Raw genomic sequence first — 18071 nt, forward strand, 5'->3', positions numbered from 1 at the left:
GCATTCCTTTTCTTCCAATTTTGCATTATTATACACCGACAAAGCCTAAATTTTCCTGGGTATCAGCTGTCAAAATCCCTGAAAGTCCGGAAAATCTACCAATAATATTTTTAGGCCTCACTTCCAAGATATACGTGAAATCCAGTCATCCACGTGGTTCGGAAAACGTTGAGCATGTCATTATGGCTTAGATAGTATCACCACGACCGTCAATATCTATCACATAGCATGGCCACAGCTATACTGGACTGGCCATGGTCAAGGAAGACAAAGGAGGGAGTAGCTAGCGAGGTGTTGATGATGCATGCGTGACTTATAACCAAAGAAAGTAAACTCCTTTCCCGCACGTGATCAGGTGTCGTGCCGGCGCGTCGGCGCGTCGCATCGCATCGCATCATGTGTCAATCGCTGCCACAGTTCTCCCGCTGTCAGTCAGCTTTGTCGTAACCACCCCCTCTTTTGACCGTCATATTCCCTCATATTAAAAGAGGAAGGGAAAAAAAATCATTTATTCCCGCCATGGTGGACCGCCAGGGGGGGCTTCAGCTCTTCGATCAGTGCAAGATCTGTATAATATGCTCCAAGGACCTCAGTCCCGATACGGCGCAACAGGTAGGCACTGACTTATCTTTTCTTGACACTTGAAACACATTAGGCTCTTACACATTTACCCACTAGCTTGCGACAACTCTCGAGGAGCAGGGTGGTGAATCCGTCATCTATGAACCACCAGCCGCATTTCCACCATTACATGAATTTACCCATCTTATATCATCCACCATCGACTTCCCGACGTTCGATGCTGCCAATGACGCTTTGATCCCTGTTGTCAAACCAACATGGCTGCATGCCTGTATGAACAAAAGAAAACTAGCAAATCCGCGACAGTATAGCCCCGATCCCCGATTGTTCTTGAACGATGTTGTGGTTACTTGCGGTGATATCCCAGAAGGCGATAAGGATGCGATTATCGGCGGTGTACTGGCGAAAGGCGGACTCTACAGTCCTAGGATAACCCATCTGGTCTCTCACTTAGTCGACCTAACCACGGATTCCGATAAGTCTCAAGTTACACTTACCAAAAAGTTGAATGCGAAGATAGTACTTCCGCATTGGTAAGTCTTGTGTTTGTATGGTGGCGTAACATGGGAATATTTGGTTGACCGGTTATTGCGTCAGGTTTGATGACTGTCTAAAGCTTGGACGACGAATCGATGAGCGCCCATATACGCTGCCAAACCCGGAAATACTTCGTGCAGGTCCTGACGCTCCGATCCGCTCTACAGATAATCGAGACATCGCTGGAGCTTCTACAGCTGAGCCAACTTCACTACCGACACCTCGACCAAAGCTGGATGTGTTTGAAGGAAAGCAGGTCATGCTCTCCACAGATCTTGGAATTGGCTCGCATTTGCTAGACTCGATCACGCAGATTATCGAAGAAGGAGGAGGCACTGTCATATCTGACGTCTCCAGAGCAGACATTCTAGTATGCCGTTACAGAGAAGGCTTTGCGTACCGCATGGCGTCGAGACTGAATAAAGAGGTTGGAAACTTATCTTGGCTTTACCATTTGATAACATACAACACATGGACTTCTCCCCTTCGACGATTACTGCATTACCCTGTGTCACGCACCCCGATCCCAGGATTTGAGGGATTCAAAATCAGTCTGTCCAATTACGTCGGAGAAGCTAGGGCCTACTTGGAGAATTTGGTAGCGGCATCAGGCGCAGAATGCACCAAGACCTTGAAACAAGACAACACACATCTAGTGACCGCCCATGGAAACAGTGAAAAATGCTCCGCAGCAAGAGAATGGGGACTGCATGTGGTCAATCATTTGTGGCTCGAGGAGAGTTACGCAAAATGGAAGCTACAACCTGTCTCCGACCCCAGGTATACGCACTTTCCTCGGAGGACCAATCTAGGTGAAGTGGTCGGTCAAACACGGCTGGACAAGCCTGTTCTCGAAAGCCTTTTTTACCCGTCGGAACACAAATCCCACGCTCCCACAAGTCCACGTCGCGCTATGCAGAAAAAGGATCAGAACGCTGCAGTCGGTAAGGTAGCAGTTTCCGTGCAACCACCACCAGCGAAAGAGCTAGAAGAAGACGGGGACGTCTCTGAGGCTGGGAATGTAACTCCAGCAGGCAAGTCGCGGAAGCTCTCAGAACACAGGAAGCTACAAACGCCTGCACGTACCCGACTTACTTCGGAAGGCAAAGAAAACGATACCCCGTCGTCCACAAGCAGCCGGAAGTCCAAAGAAGCTGCAACTGCCCGTCTTCATGAGATTGCGCCGGATATTGCGTTGTACGAAAAGGAAAGGAAGCGTGTTGGTGGAGTGATTTACGGGGGCCGTAGAAAGACAGATGAGGACCGAATTACGTTGAATGGCAAGAAGCGAAGATCAATTGAACCCCAGGCTGAAAGTGATGAAGATGAAGCAACAGAGGCTAAGAGACAGAAAAAAGCAAAGCCTACAGTGACAATGCATCTATTGATTACGGGGTATCAGAAGTGGGTAGGGAACTTGAAGAAAGAAGATGCAGACAAGGTTTGTAAGCCCGATCTCATGTTACGAGCTCGTTTACCCGTAGCAGAAGCTAATAGAAGATAGCGACAACTTCGAGAACTTGGAATCCAGGTTGTCCAAGACGCCCGAAAGTGCTCTCACCTCGCTGCCCCGTCTATACTTCGAACCCCTAAATTCGTCAATGCACTCGCTTATAGCCCGATGATTATCAACATCGATTACATAACATCGTGCCTTAAAAAGAACGAGCTCTTAGATCCCGCCGAGTTCCTGCTGGAGGACGAAACTGCAGAGAAGCGATTCGGGTTCTCTTTAGAAGTGTCCACCAAAAACGCTGAGAAAAATAAGAACAAGCTTCTGCAAGGATATCAGATTTACTGTGTCGAGACTATCCGAGGGGGCTTCGAGGCCTTCAAATCCATTGTCGACACCAATGGAGGAAATTGTTCGCTCTTCCGCGGACGCGTCTCGTATCAGACACAGCGTGAAGAAAGCGAAGACGACAGCGCCGAGGATGATAACCGGGGCCGGAAAGAATTGTACCTTCTCAGCAGTGTAGCACCCGACCATCAAAGACTATGGCCGCGATTCCGCCAGATGGTTGAGGGCCTTGGCAAAACGCCGCGAATTGTGCGCGTGGATTGGCTTCTTGACATCGCCATGTCGCAAGAGCTGCGGGCAGCAGATGGGTACGAGCTCAGTGAAGACATGGCGGATAAGATGGAGGAGTAAGCCAGTGTCTAGGTGCGCGCTAGGGAGGTTGTAGTAGCCCGATTTTGCATCTGCTTTGGCCAGGCATATTTCTGGGCCTCTCGGGGTTCTTGACCTGCGAGATGATTCATCTGTGTATATTCTGGATCTTATCATGTAGAAGTTACTTGTCGCCTCCGAGCGATTTAATGAATAGCCATGGACTCAACTCCTGCGTTAGATAAATGCTTTCGTCAGAAGAACTTCACACCTTCCTGGCCCTCGTTTCCAAAAACCTGGGCCTTGCCTCGTTTCACAAGGACATTCAGCGACTTCATCATAACGTCTACATCCATCCCATGCCATTCTACAGAGCGTCAGCAAACCTCCATCCAAAATCAGCCAACGCCCTCCTGAACACGACATACCTTGAGACATCGTCGCCTCCCCTTCCACCAACTCATAAACCGTCAACACCACATTCTTCTGCCCCGTATTTTCAATCTACCAACCATCAGCATACAACTCCCCCAATTGAATGAGGGGAACATACCCAATCCGCGAGTATCCCCGCCCACTCCTCAGGTCTCCTCCACCAAATCCACGCAACCGTTTTATTCGCCCCATCCATCCACTCAGCCCTCCTACCCCCTCCCCCCTTCTCTTCGCTCTCCGCCATCCAGTCCAGGATATTCCGCGCCTCGGACAGCGGGATCCCTTTCCGCAGCGCGGCGTTATGGAAAAGCGGTGACTCAACGGCTTCGATTAGGGATAGACGGTAGGTTCGGTGGTGGCGACACCAGGATTGGATTAATGAGGACCATTTTTGGAGTTGAGAGAGTCGCGTTGTGCTGTTTGGTTGGGGGGTGAAGAATGGGGGGAAGGAGTAGGTTGGTGGGAATTGGAAGGGAGGAGTGTTGGATGTGGACATTTTTTTTCAGTATTTGTTTGGTTGTTTGTTTATTTAGGACTGGGGGATTCTGGGTTAGTATGAATTTTGTATATTTGTAAACTGGGTTTGGATGTTGACCTACAGAGAGGAGGGGTTGATAAGGTGGGGGAGTTGTTGGTGTTGGAGTAATTCCGCTCTTTGCTAGTTAGTAGTGGAGTTGGATGACAATGGTACCATGGTAGGGATTTATAGAGGTATAGAATGATTTAGATATTTATTATTAGGTACGGTGAAGGGCCAATCTTTGAATTTGGAACGAGTGGTAGTTGATTAAGAATTCCAAGTACCAAATAAATAGTGATGAAAGTAGATGAAGTCATTTCGAGAGGTGCGCACCAAGACTTTTAATGTGGCTGCGGCCCACCGCGATAGTGTTATTTATACACCTTGCTAGTATATAAAATCACTCCAAGGAGTGGGCCTGGCGCGGGAATTAAGGAGTTACTATATCTATTTTCATATTTATATAGAAAATATAATACTATATAGATAGTATATCTTTAGTTTAAAAAATAAAACTAGAATCATACCATCCGTCCAACGTGAGATAGGAATGGAATTAAATTTTGTACGGGGTAGAGATTTATCTCATTCTCAGCCTTAAGGTCCTCAGGCCCCACGACGTTCCGATATCAAACAGTCAGATGACTGCAAGTGCGGCGTCCATATTAAAAACATCGCAGCTTTCAATGTGGGGATATAAGACTGTATACCTTGTCAACTTATAGACCCCGATAAATTGGACTCTTCGTCGAGCATATTGTAAGTCTCGAAGAAGGTATCTCTTTCCTAAGAGGACACCACTTTCCAGGGTGATTCTACTCCCAGAAGTCTCGAGAGCAGATGATTCAATCGGATCGCCAAAGCAGTCTCCACGCCGTTCGGGCCAGCTGCTTACTTCGAATTGAGACCGTGGGGGCCAACAGGCCGAAAAGGTCTAGTGAATGATCCCGCCCCCATCCGTAAGTAGTAGACAGACTGTCAAGTCCTTGCTCTCAATTTTCTACTCTATTTTCTAAGCTTACCAACACATCTCGCCTCCCAACTTCACTCTATTTCCTTTCCATTTCCCGTCGCAATGGCTGCCTTGACTCAGGAGAAGAAGCCTGAGGGCCTTGACCTCTACTCCCGCTTCGCTTTTGCTGGTGCCGTGTGCTGTTCCGTTACTCACGGCACTTTCACTCCAGTCGATGTGTATGTTGTCCATCTGCTTCAGTTTCATTATCTAGCACTCACGATTTACTGACAGCCCCATAGCGTCAAAACCAGGATTCAACTCGACCCTACCACCTACAACCGCGGTATGATTGGCGGTTTCCGTCAAGTCATCCAAAATGAGGGCGCCAGTGCTCTCTTAACTGGCGCCGGCCCAACCTTTGCTGGTTACTTTATGCAGGGAGCCTTTAAATTCGGCGGCTATGAGTTTTTCAAGCAGCAATCGATCAACATCCTCGGTCTTGAAAGGGCCCGCCAGAACCGTACTGCCGTTTACTCTGTCTCCGCAGCCTCCGCTGAGTTCTTTGCCTCGATTGCTCTCTGCCCTCTTGAGGCTACCCGTATTCGTCTTGTCTCTGAGGCTGGCTTTGCCAACGGTCTGATTGGTGGTTTCGGCAAGATTCTCAAGAACGAGGGCATTGGTGCTTTCTACCGTGGTTTCGGTCCTATCCTCTTGAAGCAGTGCGTTGATCTTGATACCAAGCTCAATAAAACAAAAAGCAAAACTGATATGAACATGCAGGGTTCCCTACACGGTAACTAAGTTTGTTGTTTACGAAAAGGTCGCCGAAGCTACTTTCGCTCGCCTTGATAAGTCCAAGTTGTCGAGTGGTGCCCAGACCGGTGTCAACCTGGGGTCTGGTCTTATTGCTGGTTTCGCTGCTGCTATCGTCTCTCAACCCGCTGATACAATGCTGTCCAAGATTAACAAGACAAAAGGTCTACCTGGTGAGAGCACCTTCTCCCGTCTGATCAAGATTGCTGGAGAGCTGGGTATTCGCGGTTCCTTCGCTGGTCTTCCTACGCGTCTGTTCATGATCGGTGGTCTTACTGCCGGTCAATTCGCCATCTACGGTGATATCAAGAAGGCTCTTGGTATGTCTGCTTACTTTCTTGGCTCCCCTGACTAAGGCTGACTCTGTACCCTTAGGTGCCACCAATGGTGTTGAGATCGCCAAGTAAACAAAAGGAAAGTGCTTGATACAGAGATGGTCGTAACTAGATCTACGCACCTACTCAAAGTTAAGTTGGAGACGGTCCCCTTTGTTCACTGCAATTACCCTCTTTTGCCAAGAAGCGGTGCCCTGCAAACCATATTCCACTTTAGTACATAATCGCATCGGGCCGGCATAAACAGCTAAAAACTCTGGCGGCCGCTATCATACAGTTTTGGTGACTATAATAGATTGTGAATTCTAGCCTGCGCAATATGCTCTCCCCTACGATTGAACGCGCTGCTTTCGGGATTATTTCTGCTTCGTTACTATCTGCATTCTCCGTGTCTTATACTTCTAACCCGCGCAAGTGTCTGTTCGATGGCTCGTTCGTTTGTAATGCAGAGACATTGACGAATATAGATCCGTGCACAGCAAGGAAGATCGACCTTGGGCAACAAGCAAGTTGATATACTAGTCACTCTAGGTATCAAAGGGGCACTTGGCACGGTCATGCGTAGCAGGCTAGTACTATGCTTACGCGAGCAAGCATGGCCTGAAAGCTTCGCTCGTTTTGTGGAATCATTCATAAGTGATCGTTCCGCCAGGGTTCCAAAGAGCGCCGGCCTCGCTGATCCCGTTCTTACTTTACACAGATCTACCGCTCAGGGAACCCTGTAGGATAATTCGGCTACGCCAATAACGCGGACACCCTCTGGACCCTCGAAGAGACCACGCGCAAGGTATTGAAACACGTCAGAGAGCTCGTTGTCTGAGACACAGCGAGCAGAGCATGCTTCAACCCCGGCAAGACATAAGACACTTACTTCCCCCTAGGCACTGCCAAAATAAATCCGTCATGCACCACGGGCGGCGGAGAAACTCCTTTAAGATAGCTCGGAATCTGACTCGATAGCAAACTCAACTTAAAAATCCATGCCGAAAAATGGACGGCCGAAGCTCAGGCAGTTGCCTACCATCCAAAGAGACTAACGCATACTAAGCATGACCTTGGAGGAAAGGTCCTAATACGCCCATATATATAGGTGTAGAATGCCCTTGGTTAAAAGCAGCCAAGAATAGTTGGGTCTGTAGCCATACTGTAAAGCGTACCCTAGAGTGCTCTATAACAAGGTCTAGAAGATTTCTAGGCTACCTTACAGAAAATACTTTGACGGAAACCTCCTCTTTAAGGTTAATTAATCTAATTAGACAACTGAATTGTTTGAGAATATCTAAGAAAAAAACCTCAGTTATGTGAAATTCCTAGTATAGGAATGTAGATGATAAGGTTGACTTATCTCCGGAACCTTAACTCCAGCTCGAGATAAAATTCCGCACTTTACAGATCGCATCGCAATCAAACAGCACCTCCACCTCCACAACGCTTCATCAATCGTCTCCCTACAACCCTCTACCACCACTTACACTCACCCATACCATCCCACTCACAATGTCCGCACCACCACCCAAGCGCCAAAAGCGCGAACAATACATCAAAAGGGCAGCCGCAGCCGCCCGCAAAGAAACACCCGGCAATGTCAAACTGCCCCAGAAGAAATTCTACCGGCAGCGTGCGCACGCGAATCCCTTCTCAGACCATCAGTTGGACTAGTACGTAGCTCTACCACTCGCTACCACAGTTCCCTAGGGTCCATAACTTGCTAACTGAGCGAACTAGCCCCCTCAGCCCAGCCCACATGGACTGGTCATCGCATTACCCAGCATACGTCAACCCCGACCCGAAACAGATGAATCTAGCGGGCGCCCGGAAACTCCTGAAAGATGTCGAAGTCGTGGACATCGGATGCGGGTTTGGCGGTTTACTCGTCGGCCTCGCGCCATTGCTACCGGAAACCCTGATGCTTGGTACGTTTTCCCCGTGCAGTCCTCCATTCTATCTTCGCCAACTAGATAGAATATGGTAAATGCATGGGACTACAATTGACAAATTTTTTTCCTTCTAAAAAAGGCATGGAAATCCGCACCCAAGTAATGGAATATGTCCGCAACCGCGTCCAAGCCCTCCGCATCCAACAAAAGAAACTCCAAACCCCCGAATCCGCGGCTCCCTCTACCCCCACCGAACCAACGGCCGATGCAGAGGCAGAGGCAGCCTCTGGATCAGCCCCAACCCCCGACCCATCTGGCCTTGTCGCGGGCGGATACCAGAATATCAGCGCTTTGCGCAGCAACACGATGAAGTTCTTCCCGAATTTCTTCCGCAGACACCAATTATCGAAGATCTTTATTTGCTTTCCGGATCCGCACTTTAAGGCGAAGAAGCACAAGGCTCGGATTATTTCGGAGAATTTGAATGCCGAATATGCCTATGCATTGAGGCCTGGTGGGCTTTTGTATACGATTACGGATGTGGAGGAGTATCATCATTGGGTGCTGAGGCATTTCCGGGAGGAGGGGGAGCGGCAGGGGGTTGAGGGGGGAGTGAAGGATCTGTTTGAGCGGGTGTCTGAGGAGGAATTGGCTAATGATCCCTGTGTGGAGGTTATGAGGGAGGCGACGGAGGAAGGGAAAAAGGTTACTAGGAACAAGGGAAACAAGTATGTGGCTGTTTTCCGGCGCAAGGCTGATCCTGAATGGACTGCTTGATGTTACTATGTTATCTCTAGCCACGAACATAGATCTTTTGAAGCCATGATGTATGTATATTAGTTTCAGTTGCAAGATCCTATTGGCCCGAAAATCAATTAGAAGCGACCCCGGCCATACAAGACATAAGATAGTTCGGTGGCATCTAGAAAACAATAATTTGGCATAAGACCAACTGGAAGACACGACCTAAAGACGATACATATTCCCGCTTGCTACATATGCAGTAGTTAATGCGCCGTTGATAAACCTGATAAGAATGCAATGATATATCCAAAAAAGAAAACAGATGTGGAACTCTACTTCCAACAGTTACCTTAAACGTCGATAACAATTCGTTAAGCATGCATATCGTAACCACTAAGTAGTTCTGCGTCTTGGAGTTTTTTGTGCAATTGACTCCTATCGAATTCAAGGCGATGCCTTTAGTCGTATGCCCTCGCATCGTTCGCAGATAGGCAACTGGACCGGCCCACCAATGATACGGCCTTTTGCTGTTCTTTTGGGCTCGCCTTCTCGGACAAAGTATCGACCATCCGGTCCAAATCCAGCGCCGCATTCGTGACAGGAAAAACACTCATCATGCCACTGACCACCAACTGCCGAGATGACAACATCGTCTAGCACTGGTTTTTTACAGCCGGAGCATCGGGGAGCAGTGCGCCGGGAATGGCACTGAAGGCACCATGCAAACCCGTCCTTTTCTACAAACGGAGTTTCGTGATCAAAGGGCTGGGTAAACAGATGTTAGTTAGGTTCTTACACTTTGTGCTTAGGGCTCATAGATTGGGCGTACATCACCACATTCGGCACAGAAGAAGTGCCCGACATGCCATTCAGCGCCACACGCTACAACTACTTCGCCTTCTATTGGGGTTTTGCAGCTCTTGCATCTGGGGCTGAACATTTCATGGAAATCCAGATGGCAATAGAACCTCAGCAAGTGGGCCTCTTCATCATTTGAAACGGTTGCCAATCGTTCTTGGCGTTTAGCTTCCGGCTCTTGATAGAAGGCAACGCATTCGAGCGGTGTCTGGCAGTGGTGGCAGCTGAAACATTCGGGATGGAATCGTGACCCGGCAGCCGTGACAATCTTTCCAGAGATTGGAAGAGTGCAGGACTCGCACTTCGCCGTGGGAACACCAGCGCGACTGTAGGTTGATAGCCAACGGTTTTGCTTAACTGAGGACGGGGATTTCCTCTGAAATGGATTTGGGCGCCGGCTGCGGTTAGGCGAGGTTGAGAGAGAGGTGCTATCCTTATCGTCTTGCGTGGACGCTCTCATCTCAGAGATAGTAGGCGGCTTGTCATCTGGTAGGTTGATCACGGGGATAGAAGGAGATTCAGACACTTGAATTTCAGGAGCTGCGGCTGCTGGTGGAGGTGTTGGTGAAACTGATTCACGCGTTCCATCATTGCTTCCTTTCCCCAGAGATTGGGCCTCGGTGGGCTTCCAGGAGGGATCAAAGCTCACAATGGGTCGACCAACGCGATCACTTACAGCAGATGGCATGGGCAACTTTGTACTCCGATCTTTGAGTTTTTTACTTGTGGCTGCTCGAATATCGTCACTTCGGATTTCAAGTCCATCTTTTGTTGGGACGGCTTGTTCATTGTCCGCAATTGGCTGGGGAAGAGGGTCGTTTATCTTGTACTCGGGCTTTCTTGACTGAGTTGGAGGATGTTTGTGCAACTCAAAACGAGACAGCTTATCAACGAACGGAAGGCTGCTGAATCGGCCAGAGAGTGGCCGCGAGCCTCGAGGCAGGGAGTTACGCGGTTTAACTTTTAGGGCTGATGAATCAGATCTCGAAAAATCAGGACGATTATCTTTATCCGTTCGCTGAGGCTCCCCAGGCTCTTCATATATGCAGTCATTGGGGTTTCGGAAGACACCCTTAGACGAATCATTGCTGCCATACGCGAGGCCCAAGCCGTAGCCGCTGCTTGTTCTCTTTGACGGGCTTCCATCTTGGGGTAACGAAAAGTCAACCTTGAGGCTCTTTCGTAGTGTGTCATTCTTTCTAGGGCTAGAATTTTGCTCGTCCAAGGTAGGTTGCTGTTGCTCAGAATGTCTGCTGGGTGAATCTGGAAAGTGGTCTGACATTGGACGGTAACTATCCCGCTGGGGGCTTCTGGAAGCTAGGTTGCGAGTATGTAAAGTGCTGCTTCTCTCCGTTCTTGGACTGGACTTCTCTATATCAGGGTTGCGATATGGCGCATATGGATTTTTAAAGGCCAGCCCAGGATTTTGGTGCATCCAAACTAGTTCCGTGGCCTCATCCTGGGCAGCATGGTGAATGCGAATGTCATCTTGGATATCCATCTCCTGCAGTGCATCTCGCAAGGACCGGGCCTCCTCCCTTTCAAATCGACGTTGATGATTTTCACGATACGCTGTATTCGGAGACGGGGGGCTAGGGCGAGAGAAAGCTCGTGTTGGCGAGACGTTCTTTCGAACGGGCACCATTGTGGGCTCTTGCACCAGCGGTCTTCCAGTCGATCTCCCTACGGATCCTCGAGAGGAAGTAGGGCGATGGTTAGATAAGGAACTGGTGGCGCGGGGCCGTTCCTTATCGGCCGCTGAAGTGGTTGACGGCATCCTCGACGAGTAGGAAGACATTGCTGATGCCGCCCGTGGAGGTAGGTCTTCACGGGGATTAGGAATTGACTCAGATGGCTTCGCAGGGAGCGGCCGCGAACCGCCTGGACGTGTTGGTCGATTTGTCCGAAGGTCCTTAAGATAACTTGCTGCACCAGAGAAAACGATAGTCACATGTTAGTATCCAATAGATAAGTTCCAAGGCAACATTGATCACACCGTCAAAACCTTGCAGACTGAAGAATGTCATTACGCAGCTAATCATGTAGACTTACCGATCTGGTTATCGGACATATAAGATGGGCCGGGAGGAGAGACCTGGCGTTGGCCATCTTTGGTCTTGTTATGGTGCAGATACGGTCTATGCATGGTGTTTGGCCTAGAAGAATGTCTTTAGGGGAATGAGATTTTGGGAGACATCCGAATGAGTGAGTGATGCGTTGTTCGAGGACGCAGAGCTATGAAGTCAGTTCTCATATAATTGATCAGTGAGCCAATAATGTTCCAGAAGGTGGCTGGGGTGGGTAGGTTGGGCTAGCAAGATCTCTTCAGCCCCGCTGGGATGATTAGATTGAGTCTCATTGCAAAAGAGGTATGCTTAAATCTGTTAGTCTGGAAATTGAAGTTAATTGAATTAAACTGAATTGAATGCTTCTCCTGAAGGGTTAGTCCGACATGGCTATGAATCCAGGGCAATCAGTGACTGAAGGGGGAGCAAAGAAGAGAAACAACAATAACAAACCCTGATGCAAACTATCCAAACATCGGTTCACATGGTCGCAAAGGCAACGCGGGGGGATGCTTAGTCATCAGAGATTCAGTAAGTTACTCTTTCCTCAACCCTAAGCCCTGAGTGTCTACAGGTCGGGCATTATGTGCTGTCAAGTATGAGATTGAACATATACAGCAATCCAGGTGGTTCACTATATAATTAAAATCCTTGTGATACATCATTATCTCTACTCAACTTTATATAAATCTTTCAGCGTTGGAGCTAGACAGACCATTTCTTTGGTTAAATCTATACCCCAACTTTCTCCAGATTTCCCTCCGTCTCCAACTTCCAAGCTTTGCTCCACCGGCTACTCGGCACTATATCCGATCTCATTTAATTCAATCAGCCCAATGATGGTCTTTGGGACTGCCGGGCCCATTACCGTGGCCCAAGGATTCCTTGTCTGAAGGATGAGACTGACAGATTATCATAAGTGTTAGTCGTTGAATCCATGACACATCAGCTTCGGCCTTTATCAGCTTAACACCCCCCCTTTAATTTCCTTAGACTATTCCCACTTCCACCTCGTATTGTTCCTATCTCTTCGAGTGGACACTCTTGTTGAGGCTAGTAATGCCCTCCCATGTACGGTGTAACCAGCGAAACGAGAGAACAAATCATAAATACCCTTTTCATTGGCTTACGCCTTGCGAATGGCTGATAACACTCCTATTGATATAATCCGCTCGCGCGATTATGACCATGAGTTGGCCTCGCAGGACCCTCTGTATAAAGACAGTCAGCACCTAGGTCAAGACTCTTCATCTCAGCTAGAGCAGCAGCAAACTGCAGCCCCGGAAGTCCTAGAAGACAAATATCAACGTGATGTTCCCCCAGACGGTGGCTATGGATGGGTTTGTGTTGCTTGCGTCTTCTGGATCAATGCACATACATGGGGAATCAACAGTGTTAGTCTTCTAGAGTTAGTTATTCATAAAACCGCGGAGTACACTAACCGAAGCTTAGAGCTATGGAGTCTTTCTCTCTTATTACCTCTCGCATGATGTATTCCCAAATACCTCTGCACTCTCCTACGCCTTCACCGGCGGCCTGAGTATCTCCTGCGCCCTCTTGGTTGCTCCTTTAGCCACTCACCTCATTCATGTCTATGGGATCCGACTCGTCCTAAACATGGGCGTCTTCTTCGAGACCCTCTCATTAATTGGATCTTCCTTCGCCACCAAAAGATGGCACATCTTCCTAAGCCAAGGCGTCTGTTTCGGCTGGGGAATGGGTTTCCTCTTCGTTGGAAGCGTGGGCATAACCCCCCAATGGTTTCAGCGCCGAAGAAGTCTGGCGATGGGCATCAACGCCGCCGGGTCCGGTCTAGGCGGCCTAATCTATTCCCTGGCAGTAGGCGCCATGATCCCCCGTCTAGGACTCAGTTGGGCGTTCCGCATCCTCGGCATAATCGCCTGCGTGGTCAACCTCGTCTGCGCAAACCTTATAAAAGACCGCAACAAAAATGTCGGCAGCCGCCACAAAGCCTTCCACCTTCCCCTATTCAAGCGCCCCGAGTTCCTCCTCTTCCTCGGCTGGGGCGTGCTGAGCATGCTAGGCTACGTCGCCATCCTGTTCAGTGTAGCCAACTTTGCTCTCTCCGTCGGCCTGTCGTCCCACCAGGGTAGTATTGTGAGTGCTTTGTTGAATCTCGGCCAGGGCCTAGGGCGACCCTTCGTCGGCATGTTCAGTGATAAACTCGGTCGCATCAATATTGCGACTTTTCTTTCCTTCTGCTGTGGGCTGTTTTGTCTAGTTATTTGGATATTTGCGCGTAGCATGGGTGTTGTGTCCTTTTTTGCGGTTCTGGTTGGGACCGTGGCTGGTACGTACTGGGCGACTGTTACGCCTGTGCTTGCTGAGATTTTGGGGTTGAGGGACCTGCCTAGTGGTCTTAGTATTACATGGATTGTTCTGGTGGCTCCTACGACTGTTTCTGAGGCTATTGCGCTGGTCTTGAGGGACAATGAGTCCAAGGATTCGGTTTACTTGAGGGTTCAGATCTTCACGGGGTTTATGTACATTGGTGCGGCATTATGTTTGTGGGTGGTGAGAGGTTGGAAAGTGAGAGACATTGAACGGGAAACGCTACTAAAGTCGTCCGCTACCGTTGCCGTCAGCAATAACGCCGGTATTAAGGTGGAGTGTTCCCATGGGATCGAAGATGAGAACTATGGCCAGCCAGCAGTGGCATCTGCAACACCTAATCCTGTACCTGAGTTTAAGCTCTGGTCGCCAATTGCACTACTGCGTGGGATGGCTACACCGAAAAGAGTGTGACAGCATAGAAATCCGGGGCAAAAACAATTGGATAGAGATTATCCCAGTCTAATGAATGTAAATGCAAGAAGATATACATGGATCAGACAGTAATACATGACCTATTGATAATCACTAGACTCCAGATAATCTCATCTTATGACCAACACCAAAATACCATCATTAGACGTGCTTTTTCTTCTCTTTTTACTTGTTCTTAATCTTGAGCTCCCAATATCAATACCCTCACCCTTCTCTTTCCAGCACCCCGGCCACTTTCTTCCTTCACAGAGCTGACGTTGACCTTGACTCTCTGGAAAAGTCCAACACTCATACTTCGATCAGTGTGGCCTTTATCTGAGACCTGAAGAGTGTACTCCTCATTGTCAAATTCGCTCTCTCGACGTACCACTAGCTCTCGTCGTTCCTCGACAGAGCGCAGGGAGGCATCACCCTTGAGCACAAAGTCCTCCAGACGGACGACACCCTCGATGCCGAATCGCGGAACAAACACCACCACGCCGTTCTCAAAAACGCGCATGACGTAGCCATCTTCTTCGATGCCGCCGTCCACTCCGTCGGCGGATAACTTCTCACCGCGCGCTTTCAGTGCCTGGCCAACGTAATACTCGATGCTAGCTCGGCCAGCGTGTTGGGCATTGCGGTGACGGTGGTTGATGTTGCGGCAGATGTCCTCCAGGCGGTTGCGTGTCATGACACCCTCTACGACAGCACGACCGTCTTCACCTTCGTATCCAATGGCAGATGCAAGTTGTCGGTGGACCAACAAGTCTGCATATCGTCTAATAGGTGAGGTAAAATGGGTATAGATGGGAGAGGCTAAACCATAATGGCGGAATTCCGACTCAGCATGTGCACCTGCACAGAAATATTCTGCAGATGTCATACAACGAGTAGCGAGAATGCGGACAAGGGTGTTAAAAAAGGGGTTCTTAGCGTCAACGCATTGGTCTAGCGAGTCGGCGAGAGCGCGGGAGCTAGAAACATCAAGTCTCATATCCCGCTTCTTGGAAAGCTGGTTGATGAGTTCTTCAAAGTTCTGCGGCGGAGGGGTAGCATGTCGTCGTAGCATAGCGGTTTGAGAGAATGTGCTGTAGATTTTTGCTGCGACCGTGATATTAGCGTGAAGCATGAACTCTTCCACAAGACTGTTGGTCGAGAGCATAGCCTTTGTCTTGACATCCGTAAGTGGATCTCCAACCTCGTCATTATCAGTTTCGATACGGACTTCTGGCGAGGCGAGGTTCAGAGCACCTGCATCCATACGCTTTTGGCGGAGAATCTTAGAGAATCGAAGCAAAGTGCGCATGCTCTCTGTCAGTTCATCCTTCTTCGATGGATCGTCAATGCGCATCTGAGCCTGCTCGTAACTGAAGGCCTCACGAGAACGAATGACCGACTTTGTGAAGTCAGTGGAAACAACCTCTGCATTAGGGGTCATCTCCCACAAAACAGAGAAAGCATAGCGCTCCACATAAGGCTTGAGAGAGCAGAGATCGGTACCAAGCAAGTGCGGAAGCATATCAATACGCTTGTCGACCAAATATACTGTTGTTCCACGGACACTCGCCTCGAGGTCCATCGCATTGTTTGGCTTAACGAAATGCGATACATCCGCGATATGGACGCCCACTTCGAAGTTGCCATTGGGCAAAGGTCGTGCGTGTAGAGCATCATCAATATCCTGACAGCCTGGGGGGTCAATACTACAGATGAGAAGATCCCTGAGGTCTCTGCGGCCTTTCCAGCCGATGTCTTCCTTGCTAGCTGGGACTTTCCAGTCATGTCCCTCTGCGGGAAGGCAATCGAGAACGGTTTTCGGGAAGGGCTTATATTGTACATCATATTCAAGTAGCAGGGCTTCTGTCTCAGCTCCCTTTGTCTCAAGCTCTCCCAAAGACCGGATGAAGTGTCCTGTGGGATACCGAGAATCACGATCCCATGCATCAATTGTGACGAGGATTCGTTGACCCAGCAATTCGGAGGCTTGCCTGGTGCGGACCCTAATCTTAGGTACCCGCTTGTCCATAGGTAAAACGAAAACATTTTGCTGTCGTCGACCAGCGCTGGTTTGAGTGCCTGCCGATCCTGAGTCAACGTGCCCGACATACTGCCGCCAGTTTCGTTTAATCACGCCCACAACTTTAGCTGTCGGTTGAGGCCTTCCTTCCGTGCTCTTTCCATGCGCTTGCCTGACCTCCTCCTGCAATGCTTTGCGCTCCCTTTCTGTGACCACAGCTTCAACATCCTCAGCATCAGGGTTGTCATTCTTGGTTACCGCTTCTTCCTCGACAATCTTAGTTGAGGGAGATTTCCACTGATCCTTGGGAAGCACTTCTATCACAACAACATCTCCAGAGATGGCTCTGTTGCTGTTACCACGGCCCAGGATTAGAAGAGGCTTATCGAACGCTGCGACGTTGACGGAGCCTTCCAGATAGTTGTAAGGCGACACATTGAATACACCTTGGTGTAAGGTACCGGCTCTCAATTCTGTCATAATTTTGGACATGGTATAGTACTCTGGGTAGAAAAGCTCTCCACGTGCACCTTTAGTCTCTCTTTGCTCCCTTGACTCATTGATCATGTCGAGCAATCTGTTGGAATCCTCCAAGCCTGAAACGTAATCGCTTAATGAAAGAGCTATCACACCCTCGTCCTTCGCCTTGCGCAAGCTATCTTTGTCATCCGTGATAACGACGATAGCAGGTAATTCCTTCTCCTTCTTTCCCTTTTTCGCGGTGGCTCGCAAATGTTCTGTATACCATTTTGCTACAGCACGGACGGCACGATCATTCCTATCGTTGATTGATTCATTCGGCCCTCTGCGGACATGTGTCTCCATCCGGAACTCGTTGAAGAAAAGATAAAAACGTTTCTCATCGGTCTTAATCAAGGCAAGCAAGCGATTGTAGAGGGGTAGAGACTGGTTCTTGAGTTCCTCCAGAACGGTTTGAAGGATGACCACATCGTAGAATGCCCCGGTATGCTCAAATAAATCCATGCCATTCAGCAGCGCGTTTGTATCGGGGACGAGATAATGGCCGCGAGGAAAAGCCGTTGTGCCGGCGGGGTGCTCTGAAAGAACGAAAGGCGCAACTATGTCGCATTAGCCACTGAAACGCAGTAAGATCACGAAGAGTCAATCTCCCTTACTATTTCCATTTGCATCCGTTGGAGCAACCGTAGGACATATCAAGCATAACTTCGACGAGCAAGGAATGTCCTGCCTTAGGTAGAGCTCACGAACGATCTTTTGTACCTTTCCACTTTTTGTCGACCTAACGAAGATTTTGCTGGTGACATTTGCGGTCTGCGGGTCGGAGGAGAAATCTCTTCGTAAGCTCTTCATATTACCAACTATGTGACCTGACTTCTGATGAGCCAGGTATTTTTCCTATCACAAGCTGGTTTCCAAGATGCTGGTGTAGTCCGTGACGTTTGTTCAGATTTGGTTCCGCGTGCTGAAGCGG

General features: G+C 49.1%; 7 protein-coding genes across 7 annotated transcripts; 4 read left to right on the plus strand and 3 right to left on the minus strand.

Moving 5' to 3' along the window:
* Positions 1-457: 457 nt before the first annotated feature.
* On the plus strand, positions 458-3784 carry BDW43DRAFT_268092 (BRCT domain-containing protein). Its single transcript, XM_032041078.1, has 5 exons — positions 458-612; positions 679-1115; positions 1180-2560; positions 2624-3596; positions 3658-3784. Exons 1-4 carry the CDS (start codon positions 520-522, stop codon positions 3269-3271), a joined length of 2559 nt encoding a protein of 852 aa, XP_031903139.1. The 5' UTR covers positions 458-519; the 3' UTR covers positions 3272-3596; positions 3658-3784.
* BDW43DRAFT_252258 (ESCRT-II subunit protein VPS25) lies at positions 3297-4305 on the minus strand. The gene is made up of 4 exons (XM_032039827.1): positions 4264-4305; positions 3783-4199; positions 3658-3733; positions 3297-3596 (listed from the first exon to the last, which is right to left on the minus strand). The coding sequence occupies exons 2-4, from the start codon at positions 4158-4160 to the stop codon at positions 3484-3486; spliced, it is 567 nt and encodes a 188-aa protein (XP_031903140.1). The 5' UTR covers positions 4161-4199; positions 4264-4305; the 3' UTR covers positions 3297-3483.
* Positions 4306-4860: 555 nt separating this feature from the next.
* BDW43DRAFT_252282 (mitochondrial carrier domain-containing protein) lies at positions 4861-6510 on the plus strand. The gene is made up of 4 exons (XM_032039828.1): positions 4861-5375; positions 5439-5858; positions 5920-6272; positions 6328-6510. Exons 1-4 carry the CDS (start codon positions 5260-5262, stop codon positions 6357-6359), a joined length of 921 nt encoding a protein of 306 aa, XP_031903141.1. The 5' UTR covers positions 4861-5259; the 3' UTR covers positions 6360-6510.
* Positions 6511-7708: 1198 nt separating this feature from the next.
* Positions 7709-9036, plus strand: trm8 (tRNA (guanine46-N7)-methyltransferase). The gene is made up of 3 exons (XM_032039830.1): positions 7709-7945; positions 8013-8200; positions 8304-9036. Exons 1-3 carry the CDS (start codon positions 7785-7787, stop codon positions 8939-8941), a joined length of 987 nt encoding a protein of 328 aa, XP_031903142.1. The 5' UTR covers positions 7709-7784; the 3' UTR covers positions 8942-9036.
* A 1-nt stretch (position 9037) lies between these two features.
* BDW43DRAFT_252309 (LIM domain protein) lies at positions 9038-12263 on the minus strand. Its single transcript, XM_032039829.1, has 3 exons — positions 11819-12263; positions 9738-11692; positions 9038-9673 (listed from the first exon to the last, which is right to left on the minus strand). Exons 1-3 carry the CDS (start codon positions 11910-11912, stop codon positions 9353-9355), a joined length of 2370 nt encoding a protein of 789 aa, XP_031903143.1. The 5' UTR covers positions 11913-12263; the 3' UTR covers positions 9038-9352.
* Positions 12264-12877: 614 nt separating this feature from the next.
* Positions 12878-14695, plus strand: BDW43DRAFT_252324 (MCT family MFS transporter). The gene is made up of 2 exons (XM_032039832.1): positions 12878-13226; positions 13285-14695. The coding sequence occupies exons 1-2, from the start codon at positions 12972-12974 to the stop codon at positions 14596-14598; spliced, it is 1569 nt and encodes a 522-aa protein (XP_031903144.1). The 5' UTR covers positions 12878-12971; the 3' UTR covers positions 14599-14695.
* Position 14696: 1 nt separating this feature from the next.
* On the minus strand, positions 14697-18034 carry BDW43DRAFT_252319 (exosome catalytic subunit DIS3). The gene is made up of 2 exons (XM_032039831.1): positions 17755-18034; positions 14697-17697 (listed from the first exon to the last, which is right to left on the minus strand). Exons 1-2 carry the CDS (start codon positions 17948-17950, stop codon positions 14795-14797), a joined length of 3099 nt encoding a protein of 1032 aa, XP_031903145.1. The 5' UTR covers positions 17951-18034; the 3' UTR covers positions 14697-14794.
* Positions 18035-18071: the final 37 nt, after the last annotated feature.

This window comes from Aspergillus alliaceus (assembly GCF_009176365.1).
Source record: "Aspergillus alliaceus strain CBS 536.65 unplaced genomic scaffold BDW43scaffold_9, whole genome shotgun sequence".
NCBI classification, from domain to species: Eukaryota; Fungi; Ascomycota; class Eurotiomycetes; order Eurotiales; family Aspergillaceae; genus Aspergillus; species Aspergillus alliaceus.

Bases quoted from the DNA above. Each gene is read 5' to 3' on its own strand.
- BDW43DRAFT_252282 (XM_032039828.1), top strand. From the start codon at position 5,260: ATGGCTGCCTTGACTCAGGAGAAGAAGCCTGAGGGCCTTGACCTCTAC. The intron at 5,859-5,919 runs GTGCGTTGATCT...ATGAACATGCAG, and splicing joins GGTCCTATCCTCTTGAAGCA to GGTTCCCTACACGGTAACTA. The intron at 6,273-6,327 runs GTATGTCTGCTT...CTGTACCCTTAG, and splicing joins TGATATCAAGAAGGCTCTTG to GTGCCACCAATGGTGTTGAG.
- trm8 (XM_032039830.1), top strand. From the start codon at position 7,785: ATGTCCGCACCACCACCCAAGCGCCAAAAGCGCGAACAATACATCAAA. The intron at 7,946-8,012 runs GTACGTAGCTCT...TGAGCGAACTAG, and splicing joins TCAGACCATCAGTTGGACTA to CCCCCTCAGCCCAGCCCACA. The intron at 8,201-8,303 runs GTACGTTTTCCC...CTTCTAAAAAAG, and splicing joins ACCGGAAACCCTGATGCTTG to GCATGGAAATCCGCACCCAA.
- BDW43DRAFT_252258 (XM_032039827.1), bottom strand. From the start codon at position 4,160: ATGTCCACATCCAACACTCCTCCCTTCCAATTCCCACCAACCTACTCC. The intron at 3,734-3,782 runs GTATGTTCCCCT...GATGGTTGGTAG, and splicing joins CGGGGATACTCGCGGATTGG to ATTGAAAATACGGGGCAGAA. The intron at 3,597-3,657 runs GTATGTCGTGTT...GACGCTCTGTAG, and splicing joins GGAGGCGACGATGTCTCAAG to AATGGCATGGGATGGATGTA.
- BDW43DRAFT_252324 (XM_032039832.1), top strand. From the start codon at position 12,972: ATGGCTGATAACACTCCTATTGATATAATCCGCTCGCGCGATTATGAC. The intron at 13,227-13,284 runs GTTAGTCTTCTA...ACCGAAGCTTAG, and splicing joins ATACATGGGGAATCAACAGT to AGCTATGGAGTCTTTCTCTC.
- BDW43DRAFT_252309 (XM_032039829.1), bottom strand. From the start codon at position 11,912: ATGCATAGACCGTATCTGCACCATAACAAGACCAAAGATGGCCAACGC. The intron at 11,693-11,818 runs GTAAGTCTACAT...TCTCTGGTGCAG, and splicing joins TATGTCCGATAACCAGATCG to CAAGTTATCTTAAGGACCTT. The intron at 9,674-9,737 runs GTACGCCCAATC...CTGTTTACCCAG, and splicing joins TCTGTGCCGAATGTGGTGAT to CCCTTTGATCACGAAACTCC.
- BDW43DRAFT_252319 (XM_032039831.1), bottom strand. From the start codon at position 17,950: ATGAAGAGCTTACGAAGAGATTTCTCCTCCGACCCGCAGACCGCAAAT. The intron at 17,698-17,754 runs GTAAGGGAGATT...AATGCGACATAG, and splicing joins AACGGATGCAAATGGAAATA to TTGCGCCTTTCGTTCTTTCA.
- BDW43DRAFT_268092 (XM_032041078.1), top strand. From the start codon at position 520: ATGGTGGACCGCCAGGGGGGGCTTCAGCTCTTCGATCAGTGCAAGATC. The intron at 613-678 runs GTAGGCACTGAC...TTTACCCACTAG, and splicing joins GTCCCGATACGGCGCAACAG to CTTGCGACAACTCTCGAGGA. The intron at 1,116-1,179 runs GTAAGTCTTGTG...TTATTGCGTCAG, and splicing joins AAGATAGTACTTCCGCATTG to GTTTGATGACTGTCTAAAGC.